This window comes from Myiozetetes cayanensis, unplaced genomic scaffold, assembly GCF_022539395.1.
Source record: "Myiozetetes cayanensis isolate MyiCay16 unplaced genomic scaffold, myiCay2020 scf6-25, whole genome shotgun sequence".
In the NCBI taxonomy this organism is placed as follows: Eukaryota; Metazoa; Chordata; class Aves; order Passeriformes; family Tyrannidae; genus Myiozetetes; species Myiozetetes cayanensis.
This window is the reverse complement of record NW_026087853.1, coordinates 4,692,465-4,705,337: the sequence shown is the minus strand read 5'-3', so window position 1 is coordinate 4,705,337 and position 12,873 is coordinate 4,692,465. Positions and strand designations below refer to the sequence as shown.

Sequence of the window (12,873 nt, the reverse complement as noted above, 5' to 3'; positions counted from 1 at the left end):
TCATGTTTAATGTGCTGTTTACTTTTACTGTCATACAAGAGGATGATGCTTGTTCTTTATGCAAATGCCATCTTCAAGCTAATGAATACCAGTAATGTATGTACTGGAAGCAATATTTATTCAGAGGGCACTTTGATTTTAACTATTCATAAACGTCCTGACAGTGCATGTGTGGGTGCAGGGCAGCGTGGGAGTGTCCTTTAGTTCTGCTTAAGGCATCCTATGCAGTCTGCATCATTGGTCTCGTTTTATTCTGATTCTGGGCCGTACACTGCCCTGTGTCTGCAATCCCGTGGCTTTTCCTCACAGTTGCCGCACTGTTTTAAGCAGCTCAGTCCCTCCCCCATCTTCACTTCCCTTCCTTATACCCTTCACTGCAAAACTACAGGCTGGAGTGGATCAGGGAACCGATCCAGGTGCTTCCCCTTCTCGTGGTTGTTCCCTTACCAGGGAGAGGAGAGCCATAGCTCCATCCTCGGGATGCAGTTTCTCTGGTGCATAGTTTGCTTTCTATGAGCCCAAATGAGTTACTGGTAAATTACTTTATTAAAACATGAAGGCAGTAAAAACATTGGTATGTTTTTATTGATGTTTGAGACTTGCAGTAAAAGTGTGCTATCAGGTTTTGTGTCTTTAGTTGATAAAAAGATGCAGAAGACAGAGATTTATGAGAAGGGATGGGCTGGTTGGATTAGGATTATTTTGGGAAAAGGCTATTAAGAGAGCAACGGAATTGCTTTGGCCATTTTGGAATTAGTACTTCAGCCCTTGCAGTGAGAATTGTTAGTCCATGTCTAAAAAAAAAAATTATATCACTTTCTGTCAGTTTTTCTGGTAACTTTATAAAAACTCGACACTGTTAAAGGCTCTGATTCTGTCTTGATTATCATTGTTCAGATGTATTAGTGCTTGCTTTCACTAAGCCAGTTTCCCTTGAATCTGTGAATACTCACTGTATTTCAAAAGCTCTGTACAGTTTTAAGTGGCTAAAGAGAAAACTGACAAGCTTGAAAATTAAATTGTAGCAAGGACCTTCTGAAAATGAGGAGACTTCTCACAGTCATCCAGACAGTTTATCTTCCTTTAAATTTTGATTTTAATAAGTTTGTACTCCTTTGTGCAATGGACATAAATCACACATGCCATTTAATAGTGTAATTTTAATTTTATTTTATAGGCTATTAAAGTGTTATATGTATTTACACAGATTTATTAGAGCAGTTGCTCAGTTTTCAGTTCATTCTTCTGAAAGCAAATACAATGGAGATTTTGGGGCCTGAATGTTTTGCTGCGTGTTAGGACAGGAGTAAAATGTTGCAGAATTCATTGAAAGCTCTGAGTATCTGCTGAGAAGAAAACGATCCGCTGTTTTTCATCAGCTCACTGAGAATGCCTGTAAGGAACTGTGGGTTTCATTTCGAGTGGTTGTGTTGAGGAGCTCAGCTTTGTTGCAGGGTCTGTAGGTCTGTACCCCAGGTACCAGAAAAAGAACCCCTTTTCCCCCACCCCAAAACCCCAAACCAACTAATGGGGAAAGCTGGGAACACAGCATACTGATTTTATTTATATTTATTTATGCTGCCCTTTTCTTGTCTTAGGACTTTCTAATTTTTTACTCCCCTAATTTTTTAATTTACTGATTTATTCCCATACTTGTCCTGTTTCCAAGTACAAAAAACCCCTAGGCATTAGGTGTTAGCCTGTTCCCAAGGCACCCCAAATTCCCAAGAATAATGAGAAAAATTTGGAGTGAAACTTCTTGCAGTCTTATTCCCTAGTGTGAGTGGTAACTTGCTTAATAAAGAAAACCCAATATGACCAGAACAATTGGTTTGTGAGGTTTTATTTTGTGGGGCTTTGAGGGTTGTTTGTTTGTTTGTGGTTTTTTTCATTGGCTGTGGCTTGGGGTTTTTTGTTTACCCCTGTGTTTCATATGGCTTGTTGACGTAGTTAGACTCCCATGAATTTCTTGTAGTGTTCTAGAGTGGTTTTTCTTGAGCAGAACTTAATTATGTTTTTCATTTTGTTCCCACACCTCCAACAAATCCATTGCTACAACCTCCATGTACTTAACTGAAGAAAAAAAAAAAAGAAAACAAACTTTTATTGCTTATTTTAATGCTCCAGTAATTTTAAAATTTTTATTTAATACCAACTCCGTTTCAAATGAGTGTAATTTTGAATCATATATATGATTCTGGTTTTAACTTGTGCTGAATTGTGTCTTAAGGGATTCCCATTTGATCTCAGCCTGTTTTTCTTTGACTATAATGTCCTTGTTGGCCAAAGCAAATGCATACAAGTCATGTAGAACAGAGCAACCAAAACCCCATTATGGCCATGTCACACCAGAGATTTTATTGGTACCTCTTACAGCTTTTCAAGGTCTGTGGTGTGTTACAGATAGTACAAGGAAGAGTGTAACTTTTAAAAATAATACTTTTGAAATGTAACCAACTGCAACTTCATTTTTTCCCCTCTTCTTTTCAGCTTATATTTAGACTCTGTCTTTTGGAAGAAGCTGTTAATCAAGTAACTGTTGCCTGCTTGCTTATAGCTGGTGAATTCTGAAGCCCATTCTCCTTCTCTGGGTTATTTGAACACACGTAGTCAAGAAAGCAGTCACAAGGACTTTGCATCCCCAGGCCCTTTTATCTTCTGTAGGGCTGTAACCTTAGGTCATGAAGAAGTGCTCTTTTTTGTAATGGGTGAAGGCTGACGAGTTTCTCTGTCTCCCTGGCTCATCTTGGGTTTCAGCTCTGCCTGCTCGGAGTGTCTGAATGTGTGAGAGAAACGTGGCCAGTGGAATGGCTTTAGGGTGACCTGGTTTGGGGACCTTCAGTGTTGTGGAGGTGTCTGGGGAGGATTCTTCTTCCCTGTAGCTCTCGCTGGGGTTCTGCAGGACCACGTTTCTTGCATCTTCAGAGCCACAGATGGTTGTAGCCTTTGGGAACGTGGGGTGGACAGTTCTGATGATGTGAAGTGCGGTGTCGTAACTATACCACGTTGCCCCCTACACCTCTGTTTCCTCTGGACACAGATGTCACTGAACTTACCAGGCCTAATGAATATGAGGTTGGTGTTTGCTGCTCAACAACATCAGTTAAACTTTACCAAGATTTTGGTGGTTCTTTGCAGGATGCAATTTGCTGCCTTTTGAATCCTGTCACTGCTGCAGAGCTGTAAACAGAGAAAGGTTGAATAAACCATTGCACCTTTATTTGTACTGCAATCCATGTTTATTCTTTTCAGTGTTTAAGCACTGTTTTTAATTAAATTTAAGCACTGTGTTTAATTAAAACAGTTTCCTGGTACTTAAACCTTAAAACTACTTAAAACTACCATACAATTACTAAGAGCTTCCAGCGTTTACCAAGTATTCCTTACCTTGACATATTCTTGTGTCAGCATTAAGAAATTCCATCTTAAACTGACTTTTTACTGGTATGTCCAAGTTTTAAGAAACAAGTATCAGTTCTTTTCTATTACAATTTTTCTAGTTGAGATCAACTCAATTTTTCATTTGCACGTATATATTGTAACTTGGAAAGTCATTTGCAGGATTTTGCTGTCTTAAAACAGGCATTGGTGTCTTAAAAACAAAAAAAGGCAGATCAAAGGAAGTGAAGTGCTCCCTAGTCTGAGGGCAGACTTGCAGAGTGAAAATGTGTGTTTCATTCCTGCAACTTTCTGCTATTGTTAGCCTCTTGTGTACATGAACATTGGAGAAAGAAAGCTGTCTGTGTATTCTTTTGATGCATTTGGTAAACTAACCAGCCATTAAGATGCTGACATGCCTCTTATTATTGTATTAAGTCTTTTTATTTGCTAACAAATAAGAAATCAGAGCAAAAGTAGTGAATAGCAGTATTCTCCTTATTTTATTGGTCAAGCACATGCTATTTTTTGTGAAAATGTTCCTATTGATGCATGTTATGTGTTCATAGTACAGCAAAAAAAAATCCTCATTGTGTTTCAGTTTCAGTTGATTTTGCTGTGAAGAGTGTCAACGTGGGGGTAATGATTGGATCTTAAAACTTGTTTGTGGAATTACAGTCTTGCTGTGTATTCATATATATGTATTCATGTATATTCATGTAGGGTTATAATTGACGCAGTGTTTTTAGAAATATAAATTAATCAAGCGTGATGTGTTTGACAGTTCTTTCATCCTCCTTTGGAGTGTAAGTTAACAGTGGTGAACGCCAGCCTCTGAGTAGTGGTGTATTGTAAAATGAAATCTTCAGTGCTGTTGTGTTTGCATTCTCCACTTAAGGCTGGACTTTCTGGGTGAACTTTATTTTCCTAATAGCCAGTGATGACTACATGTCTTCTGCAGTATGCTGAAGATCTCAAACACACAGCGGTAAATACGGTTCCTGTAAGCGGTTCGTATGTTAATGTGAACTCTGTTTTACAAAAATTGTATGAATGCTGCTTTCCTTTGAAATTGATCTTCAAAAAGAAAGCCTGTTTTGTATAATAAGATGCCAGACTCACAAAGATTTCCTTTCTTGTTTCATAGACGTTCCATCTTCAGAGCAGCCTGAACTGTTCCTAAAGAAACTTCAACAGTGCTGTGTCATTTTTGACTTCATGGACACGCTTTCAGACCTTAAAATGAAAGAATACAAGCGCTCCACTCTTAATGAACTGGTGGACTACATTACAATAAGCAGAGGCTGTTTGACAGAGCAGACTTACCCTGAAGTAGTTAGAATGGTGAGTTCCTTCTTTCTCGTGGTCTCTTTAAATCCACTTGCAGTTCTAGTTACGTGTTGTGGGCGAAATTGAACCTGGAGTAGGTGGATTAAATGAGGCCTTTGGTTTGTATTTGCTGCTAGACATCACTTGGGGATAATTCTCCAGAGACAAAAATGTTAATCTTTATATATTCTTAATTAAAGTCAAGGAGATGATGGTTATTTATAATCACAAACCTATGAAAGGAAACCTGGATTGTTTCCTGATGGAGAAAACCAGCAGTCATAAAATCTGAGTACGTCATGTTTCCCCCCACCTGCCCTCCCCTCCCTCACCTCCCCAGTTTAAATAATAGAATAATTTTTGCAAGTTTCTTATCTTTCTTTGAACCTTCTCCAAGCTCATAAGTGTCTACTTTAGGCAGAAGTAGCTTGAAGTATGCACAGATAATAATTTTAAAATAATAAATGCTAAAAATATTGTATAGGATCAGTGTGAAAATGTCCTGGTTGTGGTATGTGAATTTGTTAGCAGCTGTCGTTAGAGTGAGCAAGATTACTCAGCAAAATAAAGCCATACCTTGTATATAGAAATTGTCAAATAATAGGTTTTCAGTGTAAAAATGGAAACAGTACCAGATGTTTCGTGGTGAAGGTTTGTTGGATTGACAAAATCAATCACTGCTTTAAAGTGTTTGTTCTGTACTACCATACAGAACCCTTAAAACCCATTACCTAAATGAGAAGGCAATTAGTTAAATATAGATTTGGTGATGTTGGTTTCCTAATGATGGTGTGTGATCATGGAATCCACTGGCTATGTGCTTGCTGTAAAAAGAAAAGCATAAATAGATTTTACACTGCATTATATATGCTCCTCACTTCTTTTCTGACACACAGATACATGCTGTGTTACTCGTCTGTAATACTTAAAAATAGCTGTAAATTATGATAGAACCACCAAGCAGTTAATCATGAAAGGGAAAAAACCCAGAATTTAAGGGTATATGGAGAAATCTTAATATGGCTTCTCTGTGTGTGTGCATTGTCAGAAAGCCTATAATTACGTGATCAGATTCTTCCCCTTCTCCCTCACCCTCCCTTTCCTGCTTCTGCACTGGACCAATCTCCTGAATGAAGTGCTTTTCAGTCTGTTGTGTTATTTGTTCAGCATGTGGTCTCATGCACCGTTCAAATACTGTCAGAATACAGAATGATTACTTCTTTGCTCACTTCTTCAGCTGGTGCTGCACTGTAGTATCTAAATGGTTTGTGAATGTTTTAATCTCCTTTGTATGCCTTGTGATGAACAAAGTGCATCACACCCTTTGCACAGACAGGACAGTGATGCACAGATAACTTCAGAAAAATGGGGGACTTTTTCAATGAGTAGCAGGTGCCTCCAAACTTACCTCTTCACAGAATTTGGTAATTCTTTCTAGCATTTCTATTACTGAGGTTCTGTTCCCATGTTGGCTTTGGTTGGAGTTGTTTACTGCAGCAAAATCTGCTGAATAAAAACTCTGCAAGTTAGTGTTGTCTTAGTTTGGGCCCCAAGAAACAGCAAGAATTTGATTGGTAACTGCTCATAAAGTTCAATATGAATCATAAATTATAGTCTATGAAACAATCTGATCTTGAACTGCAAAAGAAGTGCAAAACCCCTTTGGTAGTATGTCCTACTCTGGCCCTGTAGGACATATGTGTTAATTCACACAACAGGTTTTATCTTAAGGAAATGATGCACTGCCTAAAGAGTTTGCAAAGCATGGTTTTAAATAATTTCCTTAAATATAGTCTATGTCTATGATATGGAGGAGTCACTGGAAACAAAGTTACGGCCTGAATGTTTCCTGTGGATTTTGTAGATATTTGCTATTGGAGCTTCAGGAATTCCAGTTTCAACTTAGCTCATTTTTGATGGACAGCTGTATTCTGTTGCTTTCATTGCATCATTCCCTTCTTCAGTCTACTTCCTTCAGCCTTACATTTGGGCTCCAGTGCTGAACCCAAGCTGTGTTTCCTCTTCATTGCCGTGGTACTGAAGCAGGGGAGGACTGCAAATATTCACAAGTCCTGTGTCTGGCTAACCAATGACCCTGACTGCCCAAACCTAGATTTTTTACAAATAAAAAGTTGCATAAGTATTTAGGGAAGGGGACATGTTTTGTCCTAAAGAATTTCCTGAGAAAATTGTAGCATTTATATTTTATAAGAAGCTCTGGCTTGCAGCAGCCACCTGTGCTTTTGATGAAGGTGTAAGCTGTTGGACAGCTGGAGTCCCCTAGTTGTTCCTGTGGCTTTGGTGCATTTGCTGCTGGAGAAACACTTTGGTGGTTGTATTCCATGTGAGCAGGATGCTGTGCTCTGGTATTGAATTTCTGTGAGTGAATCCATAGCAGATGCATGAATGATTTCTGTCCATCATCCCAACGAATGCTAATGCAGCATTTCTACTAAACCACATCACCAGGGCCTTTGTGGCTTGCAGGTTTTTTGTACTTTGCAGGTAGAGGCTATCTGGGAAAAATGCTTTGTTCCCCTCCTTGTCTTTGCCTATAAAGGCCAGACTTCTCCAGCACTCTGATTACAGTTACATGGACCCTAGAGGGAGAGGTAGGGCTTGAAATGTTATATAGAGTAAGTTTTCAGCACATACTGCCTGGTCAAGAGACAGCATTAGTCACCTTGTCCTGAAGCCTTGTGTTTGGTGTAACCCGTGCTTTGCAGTTAAGTGCAATTCTTGTTTCGAGCAGATTTGTGCCCATGATCTGAGACAGCATTAACTGTGCCCAGTCGACTTTGTGAGAGCAACTGCTGCCTTTGTCTGCTCTCGGGGATTTTCACCAGGGTCTCCAACTGTGTTCACAAAAGAGCTGTCACGTTGACAATCTCAGACCTGTCATGATAGTGAAGAAAACAGCAGTATCTGTGTCCTGACCAAATTAGTGTCCCCACTGACTGCCTGCCACAATTGTCATGGGAGTGTTTTGATTGAAAGACCAGGATCAAAAAGGAGCCCAGGTGTTCTTTGTCCCTTTGGAAGGTCTCTTCCCTTTATGTGTAGTGTTTATGAATCTAGGAATTAATATTTCCTGCTTGACCCTTTGAGATACTGTGATTTGGAGGTGAAGGGAAAAAAATAAAAAAAAGCTCTTTTGTAAGTTTTGGTATCATTTAAGAGCAGGGAAAAAAAAGGCCCACCAGTCTGAAATTGATATTTTAAGTTACTAGTATTTGTAGAGAAGGATGAATGGCTAAAGTGTTTTCTCATCTTACTTTTTTGAACATTTTAGATAATTAATAACTGTGGAAGAGGCTTTTTTTGTTTTAAGGTTTTATAATGCACATTTATGTTAGTGATCTCTGTTTGTGACCCGACAGGAATTTGACTCTGTAGATCCTGGACTAGAAAAAGGTTGCCAGTAAAATTCTTCAGAAGATCTGAGACTTTTAATTGCTTCTAAAATGTGGTGGTGTTTTGACATAAGGATTTGAAAAACAGTCATTTGTGGTAGCCAGCGTAACTCCTGGGTGTTTTTTATGCCAACCATGTGAAATTCATGCCATTAAAGCCTTTATCTGTATTTGCAATATCACATATTTTCATCTTGTTCTCTTGAGCGTATGATATGATGTTGCATATAGCTAAATGTGAGATCAGTTGGCTCTTTGCCAACCTGTGTGCAAATCTGCTTCTTTAAACCTCTCTATTTAGCTTGATACAGTGTTGAGCATGTTAATTGTTATTTAAAAAAAAAAAACACACACACATAAAACCCACACAAAAAAATAAAATTGAATTTCCTAATGGCCACCAAAGCAAGTTGCAGTGGCCTCGTCACTGTCATCAATATCAGTTGATGGGAAGGGGGATTGGGATTTGTGTTAATGGTCATGAGCTGGAGAGATTTATTCAGCAGGGCATTGCTCAGCACGCTTCCCCTGCAGTTTGATGTGTTGTTCAGAAGGGCAGATGACATTGCTTAGAATTAGGTAAGTCTCAGGAAAAAAGGCCCTTGCCAATTAAGCCACACTCTGCTGAGAAGGAAATGGCACTATTTGGACTTTATGAGCCAATAATTGGACACTTAATCTAAAATTTGTTCTTGTCCGAGCAAAATGGGGAGGCTGAAACTAATGGTACTGATTTTGCTGGTAGATTAAGCAGTGGTAGTTGAATGAAATAAATGTTTGTTATTATCTGTGGTATCCTAAAGGGTGTCTGTGGTAGAGCTGTTCATGTTTTCTGGGTGTTAAGACATAGATTGAGGAAACTGATTTATTTCATTTAAAAAATCAGATGGGAAAAATTGACAAGCTGTTAAACTGAGAAATCTGGATGAATTGTTGGTGAGCAACCTTTCAGCTCTCCTACTCGATTCTTCCAAAATTGTAAACCCAAGCCCTGACATTTACTGGGGATATTTACACAACATCCAGGAACAATTGCCAGCCCATAGGAGATTGAATGAAACTCTTTCGGGATACACCTTTTAGAATGGTTCTGAATCGTTCTGCTCTCTTCTAAGTGCTGAAATGCTTTTGGCAGTCTTTATCTTTTCTGTAACGACAAGTCAAGGAAAATAGGACTGTAATTTCTGTACAGCCAAAGTGAAACATCACATGTCATGAGGTGTAGAAACTGTGTTGAGCAACACAGGGAAAGAAACTTGTTTAAATCAATACCCAAATAAACACAAAAAAGTGCGTTTTAAAGGTCAGATTCTGGGTTGTTGATGTTGTTGTTGTTTTTTCCTTTTGTCTCTCCTTTCTACTGGCATAAATCTAGAGGGATTGCATTCCTTTTACTGCAGGTTTGTCTCAACAGATGTGAGGGCAGAGCCTGTTCAGGAGTTTGTTTGTGACAGACCTGTTAAACATAAAAAATATCTTGTTAAGCCATGATTTTTTTAGCATGTTAAGGAACCTATTTTTAGGAAGTGTTCTGGCTGTAGACTTCATAGGCATTATGAATCTTTTTATTTTCTAGAGCTTTAGCTGTATCTTATGACTAAGTATGACATCTTGGTTGCTAAATGTTCATCCTGTTTAGGGTTCTCTGTATTAAAATGTTCTTGGATAGAGATTTTTTTTGCAGGTCTACCTATATCCAGTCTTACTTTTTTGATTTACCAGAACCCCTGTGCATATGTTCCTGTTGGTTCTTGTGTTGGATTTCAAAGTATAATACTGAATGTCATTTTGGCTCTAAGAGAAATAAATTAAATCCTAGACTCTCACATGAATTGACAAATAATGTCTCTTCTCTAATAGAAATTTTATGTCAGTTGAGGAATTTTGTAAAATTTTAAGAATTAATCTCAAACTCAACTTGAATCAGTAGAAGTGGAACAGATTGTTTCAAAGCCATCTGAAATGCTGAAAGGAAAATTCAGTGTCTTTTGACACCCCCCAAATGCATTTTGATTAAACGCTGTTGTCATGTACGTGCAGCAGTGATGGAGCAAGCATGCTATTGTTACAAAAAATAGGTAAAAATCACATAGTATTTTCAATTCTGTTCTTGTTTCTTTAGTGTGAGGGTTATCAATTCTGTAGAAGCAAGAAGAGAATCTATCTTTGATTTCTTTTATGTATTATTTCCAAATACCTTTGTTAGATGTTTTTGTTATTCACATTCTTCATAAACCTGGCTCGTACAAACCCCACAATGCTTATTAAAAGAAGTGACTCTGATGTTCTGTGCTCCTCTCAAAAAATCAGTTGGAGGCAGCTCCTCTTGAAGCAGTTGTCCCTAATAATTTTTCCTGACAGTGTGGAATTACATTTACCTGTATCCATTATTCCTGCAGTTGGTTACTTAGGCCTTGCATCCATCAAACTTTGTCTGCATAATAGTACAGAGAGTAGGTCTAGAGCAAAGAAATAAACTGGGCAAAGAGTTTCTTTCTCCAAGAACTACTTATATAGACTGCAGCTATCTATTATTATTATTATTATTATTGTTATTATTATTATTATTCCTTTATATCCCCTCACCCTATTTTGGCCGTATCATCCTCTTAAGTACCTTTCAAGCACAACATGAAATCTTCTGGGGGATTGTTTTGCTGGGTTTTGAATTGTTTGTTTTGTTCTTTACTTGGGAGTCCGAGACAGTGTGAGTTTTGTAATGCTGTCTAGAGTTCAAATTCATGTACTGGCTTTCACTTCATGTGGTGCCTACTCTGGAGGTGAGGGGCTCTTTCTGCTGGTCCTGTGCTTTAATTTGTCCAAGACACTTGAGCTACTGCTATGATACGCTGTTTTGTATTGCATAGAATTAGCTGGGCACACATTAAATAAATAACTCTTCCATAGGATCATCTCAAAACTTAGGTACATGGAGATAGATGAGGGGGTTACTCGTAGAGTACCCTCCCACGGTCAGGTCTGGGTGACCTAGAGTGGAATTTCAGAGCTCCAGTTTCCAGCAGCAGGAAGCTGTACCGGAGGTGCTGCCTGGGGATGGATCTGGGCTTACCCTTCTAATTGAGATCATAAGTGTCTTAATCCACTTTGATTCATGTGATACAGAACAAGATTAGAACAGGGGGTAATGGCTTTAAACTGGAAGAGGACAGAGTTAGATTAGGTATTAGGGTGGAATTCTTGACTGTGGGCGTGGTGAGGCCCTGGCACAGCTTGCCCAGGGAAGCTGTGGCTGCCCCATCCCTGCAGGTGTTCAAGGCCAGGTTGGACGGGGCTCTGAGCAACCTGGTCTGGTGGAAGGTGTCTCTGCCCATGGCAAGGGAGTTGGAGCAAGATGATCTTTAAGGCCCCTTGCAACCCAGACTGTTCTGTGATTCTGTGAGAAGTCCCAGGGTTTGTAAATTAGGTTCATTTTAGACAAAACCTCTATTGCTGGAGTGTAGCTAATGCATTTTTCAGTGCAAGAGATTACTAGAAAGAAACTCCTCCCTCCAAACAGACGCGGTGTGGACACTGCACCTGAGCACTGGCCCTGTTGTTCTGCACACTTGTTCCTCTTGCAGTTCCCTGCCAAGAGAAGCATTACCCAAGAATCTCAGGTTTGCTGCTTGCTCATCTGTGGGGATGGAAGCTGCTACCACCACCAAAGTGGGTGATGGTAAACTAACAATTTAAGAGCCTTGATCTAGAGCTAAATTGTTGCACATTACTCATTGAATTTTAGAAGACTTAAAGGTCAAGAAAAGAGGAGAAGGATTGTTTTCCCCCCAGCCTGTGATCTGGATTGTTGACTGTGCTCACAATCCAGTGTAGTTCATTTTGATGCAGCCAAGTCAAAAGTAATGCTGCTTGGCAAAAAGAGAGCACATAATAGTAAGCCCTGAAAGACTGTATTCAGGCAAGCAGTGGTGCAGAAAAGGACCTGAGCATTGTGGATTGCTATCATGAGCATCTTAATATGAATTTCTGGTACAGTGCACTGTTCAGAGAAGTGAATGTCGATAAATTAGTACAACAACATGCAGGAAAAAAAAAAGAGGGAGATGGTCTGGCTTTTTGTATTTAACCCAATGCACTTGTGCACAAGTGGGAGGTCAAAGGAAGGAAGCAAAAATAATCACAGCATTAAAAACAGAGAAACCAGCAACTGCCCGGGTTCAGGAGCTCTGTTTTTCCATTTAACAGCACAGAGGTTGAAAAGTGTCATGCCTATATAAAAATACCTATATATAGATAGACACATACTGCATATGCAAATATATATATATATGCAGATGTAAGAGAGATCTGGTGGTTTAACAAGAATCAGTGGGAAATCAGGCACATTCAACCTTGAAATCAGAAGCAGTGCTGTAGTTAAATAGTAGTAAAACTTTAGGAGAAGAGAGCTGGTGGAATCATTTACAATCTTTTAAGATAAAATTAGATACCACAGTTTGTAAGATGTACTTTAGTCAAACTTTTGGGAACAATTCAGCGAGTTTTATAGAGGGATTATAACTGAGTGACTGCAGTAGTCGCTTCAGGCTGTAGAGCATGTAAATCCATAAACAATATTGAAAAACTCCACATATGCAGATATATTTCAGAAGGACAAGTTCAGTGTCTTTTGCAGGGACCAGTGTTGTTGCTGGGTTAGCCTGCCTTCATGTTACAGCTTAATTACATTTTATTGTTAATGTATGCTGTTATTATGCACAGCAGTTTCAACACTGTGTGCAGAGATACTGGGTTT

General features: G+C 39.0%; 1 protein-coding gene across 3 annotated transcripts in view; it reads left to right on the top strand.

The window, feature by feature from the left end:
- Positions 1-12,873, top strand: part of PPP2R5E (protein phosphatase 2 regulatory subunit B'epsilon) — a 74,096-nt gene that overhangs the window by 37,790 nt on the left and 23,433 nt on the right. For all 3 annotated transcript variants that reach the window (XM_050335289.1, XM_050335288.1, XM_050335287.1), the window contains exon 3: positions 4,526-4,722. In XM_050335289.1, the coding sequence (XP_050191246.1) occupies positions 4,526-4,722 (197 nt within the window). The remainder of the gene's footprint in view (positions 1-4,525; positions 4,723-12,873) is intronic.